Raw genomic sequence first — 25,154 nt, forward strand, 5'->3', positions numbered from 1 at the left:
ATGTATGGTGAAAAAAAGAATATTTCAAAATTTTCGGTATTTGGTAAAGAATATCACACCTTAGGTTATGCCCGTCCTGCGTTATTTAAAAATTTTACATTTATGTGTTTAAGAACCTTCTTTTCCCACTTGATTTTTGGAATCTGTTCAATTAGGCTTTAATAATGTTTTGACAATTTATGCACGAAGTACAGTTATATCTTTGAAATAAGTGAAAACTTTTTATTTTATTTGTATTGATCCATGGCATAATTGCGATATGTTTATATCTCACCAAAGTTGAATGCAAATTTTGTGGAAATTATTTTCGCTAAATTAGTTAATACTATCAGACAATACGTCACTGTTATGTTGCGTTTTGCATGGGAAAAACACCGTACACTATCATTGGCACATTCTTGGTGATCATAAAAATTCCACCAAACTTATGTGTTATGCTATCAACCTGTCTCTTTGAAAATTTTATTCTTTATTTCTATAATATTATGAAATGAATATGTGTTATCACAGAATTTTGTTGTGTAATTCAATCACAGAAATATAGTATGCATAATGCTATATTTTTGATATTCCTGTAGTGTGTGTACCAGGTTAGGCTTAGGGCATAATTTTATTTTGATTTTCCTATTTTAGTTCTTTTACGAGTTAGCGTACTTTCTGTGTTAGGGGAGTGATTATACCCCCTGTCCATAGGTTTTAGTCACTTTACACAACTTGATGGCGAACAAAATTAAATACCTCCATATTGGTACAGACACTTCCGGAGCACCATATTTTTTAATGATTGGTGAGGGATATCATCAGTTTTTGTTTGTTTAAATTCATACACATAAACAAACCCCAGTGATTTGTGAAGATTGACCAAACAATAATTTAAATATTGATATATTTATTCAATTTGTATTATGTGTGTTATTCTGTTTTTCTCTTTATCAATTTTATATTGTTAAGACGGTACTCCTGTAGTGTGTGTACCAGGTTGGGGTTAGGCCATAATTTTATTTCGATTTCCCTTATTTTAGTTCTATTACGAGTTCGGGGACTGTCTGTGTTAGCCAAGTGAATATACCCCTGCCCATAGGCTTCCGTCCCTTTACACAACTAGATGTAAAGTAGGTGAACAAATTTAGTGTGTACTCCATATTGGTACACACACTTCTGGAGTGCCGGTAATTGTAATATAGAGTTGTTATCCATTTAAAATCTAAATTTTTATGTATTACTTTTATTGTTCAGCTTGTCAGGGACCCAAATCTTCAGCAACAATCTCAACAGCAACCTCATTCACAGACGCAACAACAAATTCTCAACCAACAACAGATTCAGCATCAGTCTATGACCTCACAGGCAACAGGACAAAGCCAGGGACATAATATCCCTCAACAGCAACAACATGACAATCAATCCATTCCAACACAACAAAGAATATCAGGAATGTCTGATAGAGATGGAACTATGCAGTCAAGTAAGATGATGTTTGAATGTATGTATTTGAATAGGATTATCAGTTGCGATCAGTTTCTAGAAACAGCGGTTCCCAAAATGTTCTGATACATTTTCGGCTCTGGCGCATTTTGGTAACGCGCATTTTGCTAAGAGTTACCCTGCGGGGCTCGCAGGATCGAGTTTTGGGGATAATTATTCGCGAGAGGATTGTTGGACCCCTTACAACCAACCGTAGGGTGGTTCATGTACCCGCTGGTCATTTACTAATTCCTACACCATGAAGTCCATACTAACTAACCCAATTCCCGACATGTACTGGTTAGTGAACTTTAGCCTGTAGTACACCATGTAATTAAGCCATCTTGGGCTAGGTTTTCCTAGCCTTTGACTATTTTTAATCTCTTTATTCTCCCTGAAAGTATGCATGCGCATCTCACACCCTTGTTTTTGTACAGTTTAAATATATGTGGATTGCATAAATATGTATTACGATAATACTAAATAAATAAGAAATATTTCTTTTCCTCCTCTCGAACAGTTGAATTCCTCTTTGAGGTGTTATTCCTTTCTGGTTGGGATTTGGGAAACGCTGCCTTCAAATCAGGATCATCCGAATTTGTGCCCGAATCTTCATTTCTTCAGAAAAAAAAACTTTTAAAGGATAAACAGCTATTTGTTACCTGATTTTTTGAATGCATCATTCAGAATGACAATAAAATTATGTATATTCTGATGAAAATTAGAAATAAATATAGGCTACTCTAGTTACTCAGTCCCTTGTTATCAGTTAGTCAGGCGGTGTATCTGAACTATTCGTATTTTCACCAGCATATTACCTGAATTTGAGTATATTATTGATGCAATGTCAGTAAGCTTTTATTTAACAAGTTGTATTTGCAAGCGTTTGATCTCAGTCTTCTTCTATAATTTAAATACATTATTTATAATTTAAAAGAATCTGCTTACTGACATTTGAAACATCCACTATCGAATTCATCCCAGCCCAGAATCCTTGACCAGAAATTCTTTTCTGTATATGGGTCATATCTCATTGTGTGTTTATTTTTCAAAATCATTTTTTTATGGTTTAAATTTCAGTTGCCAACTCTGAAGAGCAACTCAGAACTGCATATCAACAACAGGTACTGTGTATTATCCTTTATAAATTTAATTGTCCATCGCTTACATCGCAATTTTCACTCTGATTATTTGTATTAAATTAGCTTAGGTACTTATCTAATATAATATGGAATCAAAAATTTTGGGGCAATCACTTTTGAAAAGATTTTATTACTGGTAGCCTTGTCTTCGATGTCTGACCATTTAATTTTGAAGTGATTTTTTTAATCTAAATTCCTTTTTGTACTTTTGGCCTTATCTGCTTATCTGCTGCGTTCTCTCTGAGCTCTGCAGGTATAGGCACTGTCTTTTATTGTTTGAGTCATTCATAAATCTTTTCATCATTTATTTCCCATTTTGAACCTTGCATAAAACATATGTTATTAAAAATGCATGCTTGTCGGTATTGTCTGCCATTTAGAAGGAACGAAAATAGCAAGAGAATAGTCAAATAAATGCAGAAAATATTGCAACTGAACAGACTTTCCATATTTTTCTGTACAAATAAGGATTAACATACTGTTATAAAGATCATAATGATATAAATTTAATGTGTGAAATATATTTCACTGTCATGAACATTGTTTCCCGCTCTTTGTCAAATGTCCAAAAATCATTTCAACTTTGTATATTCAGTTATAAATATAGTTAAAACCAGGGTGGGGACTGGATTGGAATAAGAATGGCTCCTGGTCTGGTTCTGGTTCTAGAGTCCCAATATGTTCGAGCCATTGATGTTTTTTGGCATGATCAATAGCATAAAACATCAGCCTGTATGGCGTTTCGCAGCAATGGAACTAAAACCATGATATAAGGGTTTCAAAATTTAGAAACTTTAATTTTACGATAACACAAATTTATCTTGAAACATCACAAATTAATATTAGAAATTGAATGTTTAAAATAAAAAATTGTAAGCTGAAGTATATAGATTTCAATATTTTTATGAAGTTTTAAAATTTTAAAAACTTATGAATGTGAAAAAATAGTTTTATGATTAGGAGCTGGATGCACTGAAATTTTATTGGTCTGTTCTTATTTATCACATATTCAACTCTTGCATCTTTGCTTTTCAGATTTCTCTCTCGGAAATAAATCCACAGTCATATGAAAATGTACAACCAATTATGATGGTAAGTAGTAAGACTTGGTATTGATGTATTTTTTAACCATTTGCATGACAAATGCTTTTTCACGACACTATGTCTTATGATTCTGCTTTTGCACTGTTTACAACTCATGTGATGCAATTCTCATGCATGCAGCATGCAAAATGATATTCACATCGTACACCCCCATGACGGTTGCCACAGGAAGCGTTTTTTCCTGTCTGTATTGCTAATATTAAACGATCCAATTTTCTATATCAATTTTATATTATGAGCAAAACTTATTAATAAAACAACTCTCTGATCTTATAATTTTGATTGTGATCAAGCATGGAATGGTGATCCATTGTATCAACTTTCCATCATTTTATACTAGATTAAGCATGATTCAATACAAATCTAATTTTTAAAGTTAAGTTTACTCATTTAGTCACCACATTGAAATGTAACATGCCCGGGCTTATACTAGAGATGAATCAACAGCGCTGAACCTATTTTTTAGAAATTGGCTTGTGTGTCACCTGCTTTAACATAAAACCTTATAGACTACAAGCATCAATAGCTTTAAGGAGTGTTCCTATTTGCTGAATTGTCAGTGTCTTTTTTCATTTTATTTGAAGTCTTTCTTCTGGGTTAAATTTATTTTAATAAATATCGAAAAATTTAGGAAAAAAAGAAATGGATCAAACGCCAGCTTTTGAACAACATTTTTAAGTCATTGTCTTAAAATACTAGGGAACACTTTTCTAGACGTTCAACGCACCACATATTTCAATACTTCTGATAGCGATAATCAAACATCACCATAAGTGCGATATTACACTTTTATCTAGACAAATGCCTTTTGTAATTTGTTTGCATTGATTATGTACACTCACCAAGACATAGTTCGTCACCACAATATAAACTGCTTGTCTAGTGCTAGATGTCAACAATTCTTTGGGATGGGCAACATAATATGTCTCATTTGAATAATAATTGCTATGGAATTCAGTATTCCGACTTGCCACGCTTTTGTGTATCATAGGACCTATTTCTGGATTAGTTAAATCTGACTTCGACCGAAACAACTTTCCATTTATTTGCTTTTCATAATAACTATTCATAGTGTACTTCACATTTGAATATCTTCATAAGTATGTCTGAAACTAATTTAAATTTGAATTGATTCGGAATTACTTTTATTCAATTTTTTGGTTTTATGAAAGATTTAGTATGGCTTCATTTGAAAAATGATCAATTTGGGAAATTGAAGCCTATTTAAAGCAAGGGTTTTCAAACTGGGGGTACATGGGCTTAGGGGTTAATCTTTCCATAACTTGTGATCTGTCTTGAAATATTTTATCACCTGATGTTAATAATTTGAAGACTTTATTTTGGCAACTCTTCAGAAAGTTAAATTTTCATCTCAGTAGAATTACCAAGTCTACATTCGCTGTTCACATGACTTATTTTGTCCTATCACAGCACGCAAGGCAATTTTTGGGGTACAGAAGCAATCTCTCCAACCTATAAATATTAAGTTTTTGAAACTCTTTGAGTATAACATAAAAGAGACTCCTTTAATTTCTAAAAATGTGTGAAAAATAGATAGCCAAATCAAATCGTTGTTTTTCTCAACTCAACTCAACAAATTCAAAATTATTGAATATATTTTAACTTCATATGTTATTTCTGGAACATGCCTCAATTCAAGGCAAAAAGAAAGGAGAATTTGGTTGGAAACACGCTGCTTAACATTATGTGTCTTGTATGTCTGGATTCGATGCACTAAATATATATTCCAATATTGACATTTCAGCCGAATTATTGAAAGACTCAGTCATTCTATAACGAATTATATCGATATGATATTACCCGAGCAGAGTTATATATTTGAAATTCATTCTTCTTTAATTATATAATGTCTTACGACTATGAAAAGTGTTTGTTTTACCATGACTGCATTATTCATTATAGTGGTATGAAATGTCTCTTGTCACTATGCAGTAAAATTTAAAACTGAAAAAATTCAGAAATTTTATTGTAAAAATTAATAATTTAACCTTGAGAATATGATTTTACAAATTAAGTTGCATCAAGCATAAAATATTTCCAACTTGGGCTTGTCGCCAGATTCAGATGCATATAAAATCAATAAATATCGCTCGAGTAATTTTGTCAGCTCATTATTACGAGTAATATTTTCACTATGAAAAAAAGGTCCATAAATATATATTTATGTAGCGTTAGAATGATTTTTTCTGCTGTTTTTACTATAAAAAAAGCTACCAGTATAACTTGTATACCACTGGGTGTAGAGGAAAAATGGAGTTTAAAATCATTTCATGTTACTACCAAAACTAGAATCTGTCCAAAATTTTGGTCAATGTCGTGAATCGTGATACTGATGTGCACCGTCTCTCACTTACTGTCCGAGTTGAAGCCTAAAAAGCTTTTTGTAGGATAATTAAAATATCACAAATCAACAACTTCACCGTTTGAGTGACTTTGCGCTGTAGATATGAAACCAGTATGAAATACCTCCTAATCGTTTCCATCTAGATTTCCCAACTAGATTTGTATTTTCACACTTCATATTATTTTATTACCTAAGTGTAAAAGTACATTGTGTGTTACATTGCTTCATCTTGTGCTGTGTGATTTTCCTGCAAGCACATATATCTTATTATAATTTCAGCTCGCCGATCCGTCTCGTGCGGGCGATGAATTGTCTTGGTCAATGTGCCAGTTGCGTGCTTCCAGACAAAGTTCCATGCTGGAGCATAATTATCAGGTAGCCATTATTCAAGTGATCTTGAATATAAGACCGTCTTTTGGTGATTTTGGAAGTTAAAAATGCTTAAATACTTGCTATATTGCTGTGACCTTTTAGAAATTTTGAAAATTTTGCTCAAATGGTGACACACATATTCATAAATACATTCAAATATTCAGTGTGCGTTCTACTTTACCGAATTTTTGAAGTTACCTCTTACCTCAATTGTCTTGTTACGAATTCTATTTTGAATGTTAAATCTCAACTTATCCCGATATCCAGAATAATTCTATGTACTAAATTCTATATAGGCTATATTCATTCCGACTGTATTTTTTCCTTGGTTCAGTTTTAGGAATTCAGGAAATGTTTTGCATGGCTTATTTGTTTCTTTTATATATTTCACTCTATTCACTTCAATTTTTGGTGCCATACCGGAGTTACATTCCATGTAATTTTTTTTAAATTGGTATCAGTATCCATTCTTTGATCTGACAAACCTGCTGGCTAAGGCTTCATAGTTAGCTTTACAGGTTTTATATCATAATCTTTGTGCCTGAGAGTTGTTGCGATTTGGACAGTTAATTAATGCTTAGTGGCAGCCGTTCTGGAGAAACGACTAATCATAATATAGGCCTAGTTATACTACATATAATTTATACCCCCAATCCTATGTGTGCTGAAAAACCATCCCCCAACGATATATCAAAATATTCAGAATTTTTTATTATAATTTTGGATGTTCTGAATTGATTCTTAATAATATTATGTGTCTGATTTGTACCAAATGAAATTTGATATTAAATAAGGTTCTTTGCAAAATTTGCTTTCTCATATAAGGGGGATGGTAATTTTTGATTAATCAAATTTATAATACCGGTATATAACTAATTTGAATCTTTTATTTTGAGTATCACTTAAATTTCAAGTTTACTCCTATAATTTGCTATTTGATAAATTTCATAGATGTTTATGCCATTCCTTTCTAAACGAACTTGAATGTACATATTAAAATAGAATTGTTTGAGGAAAGTAACAAAGTTCACTTTTTTGTTTTTAGAATAATCAACCTCAAGTTCAAAACGAAATGATGAATTCCGCAGAAGGACAACAACAATCTTATACTCCATACAATACAGTAGAACATGAACAGTTTCTTCAACAAAATTATCAACCATATGAAGGTATAATGCAGGCTATAATGAAAAACAGTTTCAGAACATTATTATGAATAAATGTGTTTTTGGCATTCGTAATGTTTATACTGGAGACTCCCCAACAACAGATCATGTAAATTTCTTGGATTTTTAACTGTTCCCAAATGTTTCTGTAATCTAGGACAGGGGTGTGCAACCTTTTCCACTGGCGGGCCAAATTCAAGTAACTGGGTGAAGCCGCGGGCCGCACCTTTATTTAATATAAACTTTCTTGTAATTACTGGTACAAAATTTTTTTATTTTTGCTAGTTATCTTACGGCATTATTAGGGTTTCTTGCAGAAATAGTTAGTTGAACACAAACTTCTGAAGAAACAGCTATTTATGATTTTATCGCCACCAAATCCAATTTACTGAGAGACGCGTTTTTGTAATATATATTGTGTATTTTGCAAGCGCTAACCCCCTAGGCCACTCACCAGTTACAGATTTCTATCATCAACTTCGCCAATATGTTCATCAGTTGATGAACAGCAATAGATATACCGGTACTCATATTCCAAATAACACAAAATATTCTATTGTCACTGGTCAAGAATTACTATCGAGGTCAGATTATGTTGCAAGTTGAATATATGTGTTATTGAATTTACTTTTTCTTATTTCCAGTTCATCTTCTTCCCAATGTCACACAGGATTCTGTTCTTATTTTTGAAAATTTTCAAGATATTAAACAAGATGCAGATGGAACTCTCGCTATATCAGGTTTAACACAAGTTTATTATTACTAGTTTTAGTTAGAATCAGAGATGGTCGCAATTAAAATTATTTCCTATTTTGAATTTTCCAATGTGAATTATTGAATATATTGGTTCATGTTCAGCAAAAATTCTTCTGAATCCACAGAAAATGTTTTTGGTAATGCTCAGATAAAAGCTGTTTTATTGATTCTTCATTTATGATGGTGTTGAAAGCTAAATGAAGCCAATTTTATGTCTGGCCTTCATATGCCAAATTTTCGAAATGTCTAATTTCCAAATTTTTCCTGAAAACAAGAATTTGATATATCAAATATGACTTATTTCAAGTGGTTTTGATTGTTTCATTTTTGATCACTGTTTATATTTCCCACTTTACATTGCTGTCCCATTGTTGTGAAAATGAATATGTAGCAAGCAGCATATGAAACAGTTGCACAAGATCCTATTATCCCCCAAGTGTCTCCAAAGTGAAAATCTAGATTCAAATTGACAAATATTATCTCAAATCATTGTCAGAATTATTAAGTTTTAAAAAGGAAATAATGATTTATCTATATGGACTATATCTATATTGGATTAAATGGTTATTATATCTTATATCTGTTGAAGAAAAAACATGTTCTTGTTCTCAATTTGAAACATATTTTTTATTCTAGATCCCAAACATCGTAAAGATGGAAAATCAGAGAAAAAGCATCGAAGAACGAAACCAAGAAAACAACACGATAAGCTGAGAATCTACGTCATAAAAGTATGTTTTTAAAATAAAAATCATCCTGGTATACTTTTAGATAGTGGTTATCAAGCAAATATATTTCAATACACCAATATAGAAAAAAACTAAACTAATGACAATCTACCTTTAATTCAGTTTACAGTTGCAATTTCCTCATATGGCTCAATGGCCCTGCGATTTGCTAATTGTTAGAAACGTACTTGCTATCACACTGCTTATTGTCCGGCATTGATTCACAGATTCAAAACTTGTAGTAGGATTTCTAGAATAGAATCCCAGACGAGACAGGGTGACACACATAAACGCTGATCGATTACGACATTCTCCACGGCCATAGTCTATGCTCTGAATTTACAACTGGGCAACTATTTTGTTATCCAACCTGGTTTGGTAACTGGAATAGTATGGTTTGATGAATGAATGAGCCGTCTTATCCCCATTCCTCTTCCTTGGGGATCATATATATATATACTACAATCCGATTCTATATGTAACATGAACTTTGTTGAAGCAAAAAAATATTTAAATTTTAGTCCATATTTTGGTCTTCATATTTGATTTGCATGAAGTCCATCTGATCAGATTCCATTCACTTGTTGGGAGAAATGTTCCCATGTTTTTATTTTTGTTATAAAAATATAACACAAAAATTTTACAAATGTTTTTGTATATCAATTTCACATCTTTTCCTTTTCATTTAGGTCAGTGCACCTGATCGTAAAGAGGAAGAATCAGAAAAGCAAACGAAACCAGCTAGTGATGATTCTGTTAAATTGGAACCTATCACAGCCGTAGCAGTGATAACAGAAAGTGGGGAAGCTGATAAGAAAATGGAAAGCCCTGATAAAGTTAGCATATCATGCCAACTTTATCTTCATAATCAGGTTTGTGGAGGTCTTACACCCTTTGTGTTAAATATGGGCTAGGCTTCAACAAATTACAAAGAAATCGGGTAATATTAATATTTTTAATGGGATTGTTGAAAAAAAGTCATGAACGATCCAAAAATAGAACAATTTCTGATATTTTTATAATTTTGAATTATTCTTCGCGCCAGATTAATTTTCATTTTCGATAACAGGTCAATTCATTCAAATTCATTATGGATAGTGAAACACCAACTGAAGTTTGGAAAAGAATGGTTGCTGAATTTGGTCTCTCGGAAACAAATGAAGATGTTTTTGTAGAACAACTCCATTCTATCATACAAAAGGTAAGTGTTTTCATTTTGCGCAAAGTCTTCCTTCGTTAAAAACTCTTGGTATTGTTCTGAATCTAAAATTCGAAGTCTTAACCGAATCTTATTCTTTTTAGGTTCGTAAAGGAGAATATGATGGAAGACCTCGGCTCACAATTCTACATTTACAAAAGAATCAAGATGATGAAGTGGAGGTCGAATGTCAACTAACAACCTTCAATCTAAAAACAGTGACCTTCAAGGTGAGAAAACCCAATGAAAATTCTTCATACGATGTATTTATATGCGTTCTGCTCTGAACAAGACTTTACACGGCCAGCCACTTCTAGAAATATACTTTCAGCATAGCCGACCCAATTAATTACACATCGGGTGGGTGTTCATGAGATTTAACCTCGGAGTATTTAACCTGCGATATCAACATATTTGCATCAAACTCCACCACTAGGCTCTGTCAAGTATGGATCATGGATGGAATGTGATATTAGGATATGTTGTGTTTTGCTTGGCAATGAGAAAATCCTGATTTGATCAGTATGATTGTTATTTTTCATTTAAAAAGTAAATGAATTTTTTTAGATTTCAAAAAATCGTAATGAGACTTTTTTAATTAATCAACACCATAATTCCCATTTTGAAATAATCTAATTGCTTTTATACATGGCCTCGTATGGTAAATGGATAATATGTATTGCTGCGGTGAGGTTCATCGTTACATCATGCTTGATTCAACCATCTCAATGTAACCTGTCCCTTGGGACCTTTTGGATTAATTTTATTGATGATTACTGAATTTATAAGTCCGTTAGTTATATTTTCAACCATCTTAGTACAGGTGGATATACCTGTTTGGTGGTTAGATATTGTGCCAGGCACTCTTTATGTGTCAAATATTGCTATTTTTTTAAAGTATTAGTGTATAAGAGTCAGATTTTGGTATTGCACGTAAAATCGTTTACGGAGCTGTGAAGTAATAATAAATCTCACCAACTAAACCTGTTTTTTTTTTAGACAGCTTTATTCACTCTGAACTAGGCTTTATATAAGCAGCAATATAATATTAGACAAACAGTTGGAATAGATTCTGGAATTCTAGGGTTTATGACAAAATGGCGAATGTTGTAATTTGAAAAAATTAAAAAAATGGGTGCTATTAAGTTGGTATCTAATCAATCTATTTGAAGCAATATTCGTCAAAGTATTTCAATAGAAATTTAAAAAGAGTTCAAAAATCAAAAATACATTTTTCTTTATTTTCTCAAAACAGTCTATTCAGATTTTGTCACTTTGGGTTGAAACAGATGAATTGTTCTTTATTGCTGTTTGAATTCTAAATAGCAAATAATAATTTTTTATGTTGAATATAATATGTCCAAAAATTTTCAGTTCAATATTGATGAAGATACACCAGAGGAAATCGCTGAAAAAATGATTCAGGCTGATTATTTGGAAGAAGTTAATAAAGATGCTTTTAAAGTAGAAGTTCAAGATGTATGTGCTCGTGCCAAAATACAATACAGTAAATATGGAAACGAAGGTGGAAGAAAAGAATTAACTTATACTTCTTCCAATACGTCATCACCACTCCCTCCTGTTACAGCAGAACAATTGTCGTCGATGGTGACGGCAAACGATGGTGCGAGATTGTTAGAAAATGTCAGCGAAGTGGGGTCTGTTTTAGGTTCTCCAAAAACTGACGTCGATTCTGATCTTACAAGCGAACAACAATTAGATAAAGCGGAACTCGAAGGACATAAGATGGAACAAGATTGGGTCGATGGTGTGAGCACGCAAGCCGAAACTGAAACAGATATTGTAACTCCTTTACCGGATATAAATAATCTTAAACAGAACCAAGATGGGACTGGATATGCTATACAAAGATCGGCAAGTGAATCTAGTGTTTCTAGTGTAGCTAGTAGTGGCGGAAACCAATCTGGTCCACATTCCACACAGGTGAACAACAGGCCGCAACAAGAAGTGAAAACGCAACAGGATGCTAAGATGAACACCAGTACTGATAGTGGATTTTCATCATCATTAAGTGGCGCTTCTCATCAAAACCAGCTACCAGGCAAAAATCAAAAATTAAACGCTTCTGAATCTGTCCCGGTTCTACCACCTACTAGCAATAGTCAGTTGCAACAACAACAACCTGTCGCTGCTTCGACGAAGGAAAATCGTCCCAAAATGCTCGATCCAGAAGATCTAGACAAGCAATTAACGGCAATCCTAGCTCATCCAGAGACCTCAAAACACATGATTCAAAATACGTTCAGTCCTAGTAAACTCACCATCAATCAAGCTGGAAACAATGACCAAAATGTGCAAAATGGAGACAAGTCCGCGACCACGACACCGATGGGACAAGGCATCGATAAAATGGTTCCTGTTGCCCTACCGTCTGGTGAATCAGTCATGATAAGTCTGGGATCTCTCACTTTAGCGATAAAAGATAACGAAGCCAGGGAACGAGTTAGTGATTTCGGAACTAACCAACAGCAAGATTTAAACTTGGACACTCAATCTGCAACTGTGAAACAGGACAATGTACAACAGAAAGTTCTGTCTCCTTCTGAAGACGGTGTGCTCGTCAAGAACAGGTTTTTGGTATCTAAAGTCGAAGATGTAAATTTGGCTACAAATACTCCAGATACAGAAGAAAACAAACCACAAGAAAAAGATGAAGGTCATACTATTCACACTAAACCATCGAGCGATAAAACTTCTGTTGGATCATCTGTAGGAAGCCAAACTCAACCAGCAGAAAAAAACAGTGAGGAAAATTACGCAGAGGGGGAAGTACTGCAAGGCGATCACGCATCTTACCAAGATACTGCGGGCAGCGACAAGAGTAGTATAAGTTCAGCTGCCGGTATGGCTATAGCACAAGGCATGCAAAGAAAAGTGTCTCTGCCTTTGGCACCTGTTGCGACCAATACGTCGCAAGGTTACTATGTGAACGTGTCGGCTGCTAATTCACAATCTTTCCCGGAGTCTATAAAATCGCCTATACAAACGATTGGTCGATTTCAAGTAATCCCTCGGGAAGAGGTTCAAACTGAACTTGAAGTCTCGCAACCTGTTGATGCTAAGGATAAACAATTAACACCAGCGAAGACGAAAATAAATGACGGCAACTCGCAAAAATATGTTCCACGAGAACAAGATCGGTTCGCTGTGCCGACCAACGTCCAAGATTTGGGTCAGTCAATACAAGTGGGCACGCAGGATACCATAAATACGCAAATGTATAATCCAGATCATCAAGTTCTCTTACGGCATCTATCGAATGAGGGCGTCAGTACATACAACGGATATGCTTTCGATGTGTCGGCATCTCAATCTTCCGATATGATGCAAGCGTACCAGAGCAGTATTCCGTTAGCAACAGCTCAAGGACAACCTCCACATTTGATTCCGATGCACACCTCTGGCCCATATCCATATCCAACACCATATGCTGCCAACTTCTATCATTCCAATCAGAGGCCGACGACACTTCAAGGGTGAGTTTAGGATAGGATAGGATACATGTTACGGCTTTATCATATGGCGAATCATGGCCTCTCATCCAGTTACCAGTCCATGTTGGGTATGGGTTAGATACCCAGTTATCTGGCAAAGTAATCAGCCTTGCTAAGCCGTCCACTTTTCTACATGCCACCCTATGCTAATAGTAATGCTATACCTATTGCCCATGCTTGGCTTAATATAAGTGGGTACTAGTCTTAGAAATATATAAATTAACTGTTGTTGTTAGCTGTAATCATTTTCCATTTCTCAATAGTATTACTTCTGTACGCAATGGTGCTGAAGTACAGCCGACAAATGATGAAGAATACACTGACGACAAAAAACAATATCGACAACAACAAACATCTGTATCGTTACAAAGATCAGTTCGATCTCGTACTAGTAGCTCTAACAGTGACTGGAGCAATTCATCACAGATTGGTAAGTGCCATGTTTGAAATTGCAAAAAAATGTTCTCCTGTTGTATTATTCATGTTGGCAAACAATATTTCAGTGAGTGGACAACAAGATGATCGCAGAACGCCGAGCTCAAGTAGTACATGTTCAAATGCAACTGCAGAAGAATACAATGAATCAGCAAATATAGAACAGAGGGTATGTTTTATGTAAATTTTGTTATATTTTGAAAAGTTTATTTGCACAGTTTATCTGAGCAGCCACGACTCGACTCAACTTGTGAAATCGGGAATTGAAATTCAATAATATCTGGACTTTGACTTTGTTATCAGCACTGGAATTAAGACTTTTCATTGAAGCAATTTATTGAGATTTCACGAGTAAATTTAAAATTGTTGGATACAAAATCAACTACACTGTAGTGTTTTAATATGTCATGAATACTGAATAGAACCAGATTTTACCAGTCACTGCAAAATGGAAATTCTCAAATGAGAATTTATGGAATATGACTTGCCAAAACAGAATTTACTTATTATCAATACAGTATATTCTCAAATTTTTTTCACCATTGTATACAAGATAGGCTGTTTTTATAACATTCAAGTATATCAATCTGAATTAAATTTTCAGCCTCTTCCAACTACTGCTGCTTTACCAATGAATGTAACGTTATCAAATCATGTTGTACCGACTGCTTTACTGCACGGATCAATGCAGCCTATGTATCATGACACTCATATGGTTAGTCATTTTTTTTTATTCACATAGCTAAGATCTCCATCAAAGGTGCAGGATAAGATTTTTACGTTTATCCGTTTGCAGAGGAAAGTGGTGGGGACAGGGGACAGCTTAATCCTATGGCGAACGACGGCACCTTGTCCAGTTACTAGTTTAGGTCTGGAATGGGAATGGTCATCAACAATGGTATTTAGTGAGATCTGGACATTTTTTTCAGTTTTCAATAAACTTTTTATTTTTATAGGCACTTGGCAGAGATCTTCCAGTTATGTGGTCTCAACCTGGAAATCTACCGATAGCTGCAAACTATCCAATTCCGTTTCCACAATCCACTGTTCCCGTCCCTCACCCAAGCATTTCTAGGATTCAGCGACGAGACGTCACAGGAGAGCAAAATCACATTCGACCATCATATTCGCCTGGTATCGCAACTCCTAACTTGGGTTCACCCACACCATCTCAATATGGCGAAGAAAAAAGCGAAGATGACTCAGATGAATTATCTGAAGATGTCGATTTCAAAGATTTAATAAAGAGGTAAAGTTTTTCATTTCAGATAGGAATGCTATTTTTTGCTCTTATTTGGACCATTATGTAATTCTGTATTGTATTGGGCCAGGGTGGCCTTTCGCTAAACTTTTGAGAGAATTTTTTCACGCTATATCAGACATTTACCCATTCCATCGTCTATTACATAGACAAGTGCTTGTGAGATATTTCGGAAATTGCACTTTAGCGAAATTTCGCTATTGCTTTTTTGAGAGACCCAGTTATGTGCTTGTAAATTTCTCATTTTACGAAGTTTGGCCAATAGATCCCCCAAGTCAATAAAGTCAATCGAGTTTCACTCTATATGCTTTGATTTCTTTGACAGGAGATATTGCTTGTGTCATATATATGATTCACTCAAATACAATGTGAAATCTTTGTTCCATATCTAGTCATCATAAAATTTCTGTGCACAATTTTTTTTTTTCTTCTAAGGAGATCTGTTTCTTTTCGTTAGTCAAAATAGACAAATTCATATCTGCTGAATGTGGAAGTTACTAAAGGAAAAAAGACATCCATTCTACATAACTAAGCAAGCATAATACCTTTAATGTTTCATTCTTTAGCATAATGATTAATAATACATAATCATATTAATTTTCACAGGCATCAGCGAGAAATGGAAGAATTGATCAAAAAACATCGCCAACAGTTGGATAAATTACGTCGCAATAAGCGTAAACAAAAACCGAAAGGAAAACAGTCATCGAGTAAATCTTCAAACATGAATTCTCAGCAACTGTCTCGCAGCGATTCAAAGAAATTAAAATCTGGCGTGAAGCACAGCACGAGTGTTCCAACAGTTGCTCAACCATCACAGGTAATTTCTGATATATCTTGAAGATGTGGCGCTGAGCGTCAGGAAGACGCTCGCCACCGCACCTCTGATTACACTCCGCAGGTTCGAATCCTGGGAGGGACAATTATGTGTAAGAGGGTTGCTGGACTCCTCTCGCTTAGGGTGATTCGCAGGCTGGTCGGTTATCAAGTCCATGCATCTGAGGCAAATTACAGGCGACCGACATGGACGGGTAACTGGACGAGAGGTCGTGGTTTGGTATATGATCAGGCCGTTCTAACAGCTTTCTTCACCCGAGATAAATATGTAAACCCTTATCCTGTCTTCTGTGTTGCGTGGTTCATTGGTACTCGAGAAAGGTTTCGCTTAAGGATCCTATTCAAAGAACTCTTAGTCATACTGTAAGAATCATTTTCTCAAATTGATCATTTTCCAATTGGAACTTTTTTAGGGTATTTTTTAAATAGGGGTAAACGATACCATAACACTTTTTTTTTTGTATCTGTATAGAAAAAGAGCATCAGGCAGCATTTTTTTTTGCATCAAATTATATTTTCTCATTTTTCATAGTTCGAGCTGCCTAATAAACCAGACCTGAAAACTAGTCAGAAAGTGAATAAGCCAGTCCCAGTCTCGAAACCTGCCACTGTACAACAACCAGATAAACCAGGTAAGAAATCCTTTATTTTAACTTACCATACAATCTAATAATCACTCAGCCACATCAGGCCAAGCCTAATCAATATTAAAAATATCTATGTTCATACTTGATTACTGGGTGTTAAATTCATCATAATTTACCAGTAGGTTTTTCTGCCTAGCTTGGACCGACAATAACCACGCTCCAATAACTGTATTAATCATGGGCCAGCTATTAAATAAGTGACTAAATTATTAATTTACCATGTTTCACCCTTGATTGTAATATGAAATTGGCCTCCATTGTCATATATCTTTGGTCCTCACTTGAAAAAACTGATTAGGATGTATTTAGTTATATTCATTTTTGGCTTGTGTATAATTACTCCAATAGGCAAATTCCCACACTAAATAATTTTTTTGTTGAATGGGTGTCATTGTCGATGCCATCTTGTTTATGTCCTAAATTCCAGTTTTGTCTCGATTGTCGTCTCGTTTATTCATTTCTATATAAATCATCACATTTTCTCTTTTTTTCTTATTCTTATTCTCGCTTTCCACATAAAAGTAAAGAGAGGCAGCGTGAGCGAATTTTCGGCATCGCAGGTAACAACATCTGTGATGTTCTAACTCGCCTCACCTTTTGTGTGCACGACGTCAGCTTTAGCTTTTCTGGGTCATATAAACCATTTTTTGATGTCGCTTCACTCGTTTTTGGGTTTGCGAAGCCTTTTTATTATCGTATCTTGTCATAAAGCATGCGTTGTATGTTTTTGTCGCCTCATCGTTTTCTCTGTTGTCTGTCTTTTTTCAATGTCGTTCGTTATTTGTGTTCGTATATGGCGTAAAATTTGGCAATTCAGCCTTGAAATACTAATAATAACTTAAAAAACCTTGCAAAAACAGTGTAAAACCACAAAAAAATGAGATTTTTGATTGGAGTTTCAGAATAGAATTAAAAATAGAATATTTCAACCACATTATCTTTGAATTTCTATATGGTGTGTTAGGATTGGCATTATACACAGTAATTTCATTATTCATTTATGGTTGTTAAAACTTTGCACAGGCTCAATATTAGAACTGAATGTTTTCCATCTTTTTAATCTTACGAGTTGAGTCACAAGTAATGATATCTGGGTTATCAATTATAATATTGATAATTATCAATGGGCGTAAATGTGAAGTAGTCGAATCCTATGATTCTGATATATGTTTTATAATATTAATGTAAAAATATTTTGGTCTACTTTTCTCTGAAAAATATTAACTTTATTTTACTACAAATTTATATTCTGAAAAAAAATTCTCGTCCATAAAAATGGTTCTATTAGTCTCAAATTATGGGTGAGCTTTGAATTGTGTTCGGTTGGTACAATGCATACACACTGCTGTTTGCGTGTTAAATACTCCATCCATTTCATATTTTTTTATTTATTTAGTGTACTCCGACAGTGAGAATCTTCGAGCACTTGCAGCAATACAGGGCCAGAACATTGATAGTTCAGTGAGAAGTAAGATTGTACCATCCCCACGTCCATTCGATTTTAACTTATCTCGGAGAGGTAGCAATGATATTTCGTCTCCTGATACGCCCCACTGTTCTCGCCCAATTTCTGTCTATCATTCTCGATCCTTTAGCCATGGACTCATTCGTCGAATTAACTTTATTCCAGCCACCCCGAACGAAATAGTCCCCAGTCCTCTTGGATTCGAATTAACTAAAAACATTGTCACGCACATGGAGCCACGTTTGCTGTCCCCAAAAACTGTTGGCCGGCCTGCTAGAACCCAGCGTAAAAAAACTGTCGAGGAACCTTTAAGGCCAAACCCTGAACCATCAACTGGCATTTCAATGTCACGTACGGAAAAATTACTAAAAGAAAGAGAGCAGAACAGATCACCCTGGACGCAAGGCAGTCGTCTAACAGCACCAACATTCAAAACAGGTTAACAAGCGATAGCATGTATATATTAGTTCAGTTCTTAGAAGCTTATCAGGTGCTTTTCAGTTGTTTTATGTTCAGCTTTCAGTTGCACTAGTTTAGATCTTATTTACCTTAGCCATTTTTGGCAGGATATGATTTTCTTACATACCTGCCTCTGTTGACTGATATTATATTATCTAAGTGCTCATAATAGTTTTGCCAATTTTACAACAACCTCTTCGCAATTTTATTTTTCGACGGCAGCAAAGAAAATACAGACACAGAGAAACGAGAAGAAACATATTTTCCTTTTTATTTTAATTATTTTTGATCCAAATTTATCGAACGCAATCAAAAAGTCAAATTAAAAATTTCAATGAGCGAATAATTTTGTTTCATTTTGTCATAATTTTATGTTCATCGCTTTTTAATTTCATAATTCAAAACAGGAAATTTACCGAGCCCTCAGATGGGACGACGCAACAGCCCCAAAAAGCTACGCAGACATCACACTGTCACTGGGTGGGAAGGCATGCTAAGTCATTCAATGCCATCACCCACTTGGAATCAAGCGTCTGCCAACACAAAAAGATTATTTTTTCGAAAGTCAGACAGTGATAATGGTATATTTGGAACAATAATATGCTTGAATATGGGCTGTAGAGGATGCTTCATGTAATCTGTTTAATTTTCACTCTCATTAGTAAACAAACCCTACTTGGTTGTCTGCTCTGTAATTCTTTACTATATTAATTCATAATTGCAAATTTACGGCATAATTGCCTAATAAAATTTACAGAAATAGTTTTTTACCACGCATGACCAAAATGGTATGTATCATCCATACATGATGACATACAAAAAAAGAAATATCCTGGATATTTTCCTTCTTGGTTTTATATAAAATCTTATATCTTCTGTGTGAATCCAAATTTAAATAATCATCTCTTATCATATTGAAATCTCAACAAATGGATGTAGCGTATTGCGCTTCTAGATGCATTATGGTGGCCATAGTATATTTATGAAGGACGATATTATTTCTAAGTTACCGGTAAATGTTCAGCTGAATTAGTTCATAATACATCATACATGGTATGTGCTGAATCATTCACATACGTTTTACTTATACTAAATTCAATAAAATCTCCTTTGAGTCGAAATACTAATATGTACACTTACTTTTATTTATTGAGGTAAATGTTCTCAAACCTAACCTTAAAAATTTCGGTTAGAGTATCATTAAAACAATAAATATACTTCTGCTGTAAACGTCATAGACCGTCAGCTGAATTTTCCATTTATTATGGAATGAAATTAGCAGAATTCATTTGAGAAGAACAAATGAATTCTGAAGTTGGTTCAACTTCTTCGAAATGGGCGCAGAATTCTGCCCGTATGCATGTAGTAGATGAAAACAGCATGTAATATATTAGCTCTGGTGTTTAGACTTATATATCTGTATAGGTTTATGTCGGTTAATATTTTTTCTGATCACAGAGTCGAAAGATAATTGATATAAATATTTTTACTTTATCACAAATTTAGAGGACGATTTTAGAGGTGTTTCCCATTCAAGGCGTTATGCCTTCATTACAATTATCTTATTTTGCTTTTTTTCTGTCATTATTCCAAATTATTAGGTTTTCAAAGATTTTCATTGCATGACATCGAATGAGGTTTCAATTTTTGTGTGAATTTCTCATTCCCTTGCCAGTGTGGAGATTTCTGGTTTGAAAAATACAAACTGTTTCCTTTTTGATTGAGTAATAAAATTTTTATTGCTCTTCATACAATCATCATCAAGTCATGTTATTGTCTTGGGATTTGATTGCAGTGAATGCAAGCAAAATTGAGATACATTACTATACTAATATTGCCTGTTTTGAAATATCTGACGGTTGATCCAAATTTATGAAGTATTTTGTGTTTTATTATACCAACCACAATAAAATAAGACATCAATTATAAAAACTGATCAAAAGAATGCCCTTTTTGAAGTCTACGATGTTTAGTTTTATTACTTACTTCAGTTTATTCTAAATTTAATCAAATACTGTATTGAAAATGGCTCTATATCTCATTTGTCTGAAAATTTGCGTTCATTTTAAAATTTAGAATGTCTAAATGAGTAATTATCACTTTTTTGGGTTCTGTTACTTTAAAGAACTTCTTTGTGTTTATGTTCCATTTATTTTTATTTGTCGAAAAAGACTTCTATAACTTGATTTGAATGTATTTCAGGTCCGGGAATGAATGGAGATGTTCATCCTCTATCACACTTGCAAAGTTTTCCTTCATCTCATCCCCATGCATATCAAATGTCTCGCGTACCTTTAGCTCATATGGAATCCACTGAAGTTTGGCAGACACCTGATACAGATAATCCTCTCATGACAGGTCAAGGAACTAGTGCCATGTATATGAAAAGCCAGGAGGTCGGCGATCAGCAGCAAAATCAAAAGCGTTCGTCGGGGCCAATTGAAAAAATTCCTGAAGGGTATTTCCCCACCACAGAAATGGGGCCTCCTGTAAGGACAGATAAAATGAAAACGCAGATGACTGTTGAGGAAAGTAATTCTGTGAAAATGAAAGACTTCAGGCAACCTCCTGGCGCTGAATCTCTCCCAGGAAAGCCAGAATTAGCATCCAACGATATTACCCCTCATCATGGTCGTCACCAGTCTATTGCGAGCATTCCAGCCGATCAACGTGCTTCCCTTATGATGCCTTATCAATATTACACCTACCACGGCGAGGCCCCATACAATTCCATGCAAATTCCAGCGCAATGGGCACCGCAATTTTATCGATATCCCCCAAGCGCATTCATGCAGCCTCTCCGACCAAGTGATTTATCAAAAGACTATTTTAATATGCCTGGTGGTGATCAGTCAGTTCAGCCAGAATCCTATAATGTATCTAATAATGTAGGGCCTGCTGTCCACCCCCATGTTCAACCTTTTCCACCTGGAATGAATCAAAATTCCATTCCAGGTTTTATAAGGCCGGTGGTTACTCCTGTACAGCAGGCTGCCCCATATCATCCGCATATGCAACAGTTTATAATGCGACCAGTTGCCCATACGCAGGATATGCAAGGAAGTTATTCTGCGTATCCAACAGAAAGAACAAATCCAGAAACGCAAGACGATTGGGAAACAATGAGCACTTCGTCCGAGTTATCAGTTACTAACAGGTTACCGCCAGCGTAACATTGGTTACATTCTCTGTCATACAGATGATTCTTTCTACTTTTGTGATATAAATGTCTCTGAATACCAAGATTTATCGCCTTTTCTTATATGCTGCTGACATTGTCGAGTGTTTAATAGTATTTATTGAATTTTATGAGCGTCGATATATGCCGTGAATTTTTGATATTTTGCAATTAATTTTGCTGCTTATGTGACTGATTCTTCTTCTTTTACTTCAGGCGTTGGTATATTGTCTTCTAAATCGAAAGACATTGAGTAATTTTCTGTTGTTGCAGATTGCTTGCCTATTTATGAGTTTTCTTTGGTAGCTTCACGTAGATGTATTAATTTCAGGTTTTTGCTGAAGTTTAAATCAGACTGATAGCTGATTAGATGAACCAACGTGAATCACAGTTTTCAAATTCAAATCAAGCCTCTGAATGGCTACTTTAAGATCTTTTAAAATGAATTTATGCTATTATCAATGCAACTTTATAATAATGTCTCTTTTCAATCTGAAATAAGAACAATTCAGGTTATACCAATCAAATTTGTCGATTTTATTTTTGTCTGGCTTAGAATAAACTGATTATTCTGTTGAGTTGTTTTTCTCTTAAAATCCACTCTGATTTGTACCAGTATTTTTACTACAGTTTGTCTTTATAAAAGTACTTCAAGTACCGAAGGTTAATTTTTGTAAAGTTAGAAATGTAACGGAAAACACCCTTTCACATTGAACGAGCCATTTTTGAATGACAAGTTAAATGAATATTAATAATGAATTATATGAAATACTGGATATAAACATTGATTCCCTTTACCACCACGAGCTTTAGGTTAAGTTAGTCACTACTTTTGCAGCAAGAATTTTTTCATCACTTCTGATTGCTGAAAACCCAGATGCCATTTCTGACTAACAGTTCAATTACTATGAAATGGTAGTTGATTTAATGTTTTTAGTGAGATGCGTTTAAGCAATGAAGATTCTCATACTTCGCGCAAAGAGCCATTACTTGGTTTCGCGTGTGTTGTGTACTCATTTACCCCAAACAGTGTTTTCATTTTCTCTCATGCTGATATATTTAATTAATTAAAGATGACTAACTGAAATAATCTTAATTTTCTGTTGTCTGATTACACCTTCATATTGTTATATGTTCCTGTTCTAAATTTTTTTTTTTTGTCTTTATCGTTTTGTCTTAATTTTTTTTTATTGAGGTTGTTTCAGCACATATTTGCATGAGAGTTTTAATTCACGATATGAAAGAAATTTGGAACAATAATTATGCTTTTCTAGTCAAGATATTATGTAGTGTACAAAATCTGTCGATTTAATTGCATTCGAGCAACTAAAATTATTATTTCCAAATAATATGGCATATGATTTTGATTGTTACATTTCCTTTATTTTTGATGAACCTACGGAGAGTTGTATACTGAAGAGGAAAGGTCAGGAATGTCCAAAACGAATTGATTATTTGAATACATCAGAAAATTTTGATTCGGAAAATTGATGATTTTGAGCAGTCGGACAAGCAGATTAAAACATACAATATCTCAATTGATAACAAACAACACAGGGAAAATAATGACCCTTATGTTTGTGTCGTTTTCGAAGTGATCAACATGAAGTAGTAATTCTATAGTAATTAATTTAATTTTTCACATGAATTGGCCCCCAATTTCGAATGTATTCAATATTGCATATTCAAAATTATTTTCTCAGGATGGATTTGGAATAGTGAAATATTCGTTTTTGGCTATCCCTGGAAAAGATCTAAATTAAGGTTTTTAAACTTAGAGTGACAGTAACACCTTAATTTATTTTTCGTGGTGTAATTTGGAAATTTGAAATTAGGGACTTTAAAAAGAGTTTGACTAATCATATTTCAAAAAACATAACCATATGCTATATTATTTGGGAAAAAATCGCAGATGGGAAACACTCCATCTTGTTTCCTTATAGTCTGAAAGTGCTGATTGATAGTTGCAAAATTTAGTAGTCGAACATAATTCATTCAGGATTGGTGTTCCACTACTGATTAGTTCGGATACTGAAAATTGTTTTGGTCAACAGTGAAAGATCATTTTGTCAGTACCTATAACTAAACATGTGATATGTATATATAATATATATATATTTATTATTCTATGGAAATATTTCTGCATTTAAAACTTGTTTTTTTTTTGTCTGAAATTTAACATTTCGCTCCTGGAAAAAGTCACTTCTATCATGAGACTCTGTTAGGAAGACACATTGTGATTCCTTTTTAATGGTTGAGCGTGGTGTTGCATTAAGAAACTTATTAAAAAAAATCCAAAAACATTTTTGGGGGGGTGGACTATTGGAAAAATCGCAACACTGTTTTTTCTGTAAAATTTACCATTTTTGCTGAGAAACAAAATTATGCCAAAGAAAGAATATAAACTTACCCAATTTGTCCCTTTCCGTTTTATATCCATGCTAATTTTTTGTTTTCAAAATTGGTCTTCTACTATTTTCAAGCAAATTCAACAACTGAAAGATTGATTGGTCTTGAATGTGATTATGCATTCAGAAGTATTATGCGTTTGGACATTTGCTCAATATATCTTGACGGTTACTCAATAATGGAATTTCCATATTTATCGAATTGAAAATATTCTTCTCGGAATATGATATAATGTTCGACGTATCCTGTATTCTTTCGATGCGCTGTATCATAATTATCCAACTGTTCTACTGGATTAAAAATGATTCGCAATGTTACTGATGAAATTTTCCAAGCGATCTGCATCACCACAGACGGATTGTCTGCGATATTGCTAGGCACAGTTCTTTGTGATTTTCTTTTCAATAAGAGTTTCAACTTTTCCGCCTCAAATAAAAGCGCTTTTTCTCAAAATAAAGAACATATTTTATTCTTGATTACCAAGTTCACAGTCTGGGAAGATGTATATGCAAGTGAAGAAACTAATCTTAAAGGCTGGATGACTGATGTATTTTACTAAAAAAGTTGTAGCCTCAATAATTAGCTAGGACAACGACGTGCTGTATATGTCTGCTGTAAACCGCCTTTCCTCAAAACTTCGAACGATCTACTAT

The 25,154-nt window shown here is 34.2% G+C and overlaps 1 protein-coding gene across 6 annotated transcripts in view; it reads left to right on the plus strand.

Moving 5' to 3' along the window:
- LOC120328025 (uncharacterized) overlaps nt 1–24,961 on the plus strand; it is a 57,349-nt gene extending 32,388 nt beyond the window's left edge. The window contains exons 9-28 of one of the 6 annotated variants that reach the window (XM_039394402.2): nt 1,237–1,465; nt 2,545–2,588; nt 3,642–3,698; nt 6,355–6,450; nt 7,493–7,616; nt 8,258–8,353; nt 9,006–9,100; nt 9,787–9,969; nt 10,167–10,298; nt 10,400–10,525; nt 11,670–13,792; nt 14,074–14,240; nt 14,314–14,414; nt 14,850–14,960; nt 15,202–15,494; nt 16,113–16,326; nt 16,876–16,975; nt 18,387–18,893; nt 19,322–19,495; nt 21,117–24,961. In XM_039394402.2, the coding sequence (XP_039250336.2) occupies nt 1,237–1,465; nt 2,545–2,588; nt 3,642–3,698; nt 6,355–6,450; nt 7,493–7,616; nt 8,258–8,353; nt 9,006–9,100; nt 9,787–9,969; nt 10,167–10,298; nt 10,400–10,525; nt 11,670–13,792; nt 14,074–14,240; nt 14,314–14,414; nt 14,850–14,960; nt 15,202–15,494; nt 16,113–16,326; nt 16,876–16,975; nt 18,387–18,893; nt 19,322–19,495; nt 21,117–22,087 (5,943 nt within the window). In that variant the 3' untranslated portion in view covers nt 22,088–24,961. Of the gene's footprint in view, nt 1–1,236; nt 1,466–2,544; nt 2,589–3,641; nt 3,699–6,354; nt 6,451–7,492; nt 7,617–8,257; nt 8,354–9,005; nt 9,101–9,786; nt 9,970–10,166; nt 10,299–10,399; nt 10,526–11,669; nt 13,793–14,073; nt 14,241–14,313; nt 14,415–14,849; nt 14,961–15,201; nt 15,495–16,112; nt 16,327–16,875; nt 16,976–17,512; nt 17,551–18,386; nt 18,894–19,321; nt 19,496–21,116 lie in introns of all 6 variants that reach the window. The other 5 variants (XM_039394404.2, XM_039394405.2, XM_039394403.2 and 2 more) reach the window with 5 other exon arrangements.
- The last annotated feature ends 193 nt before the right edge of the window (nt 24,962–25,154 follow it).

Source organism: Styela clava, chromosome 7 (genome assembly GCF_964204865.1).
Source record: "Styela clava chromosome 7, kaStyClav1.hap1.2, whole genome shotgun sequence".
Taxonomy (NCBI): Eukaryota; Metazoa; Chordata; class Ascidiacea; order Stolidobranchia; family Styelidae; genus Styela; species Styela clava.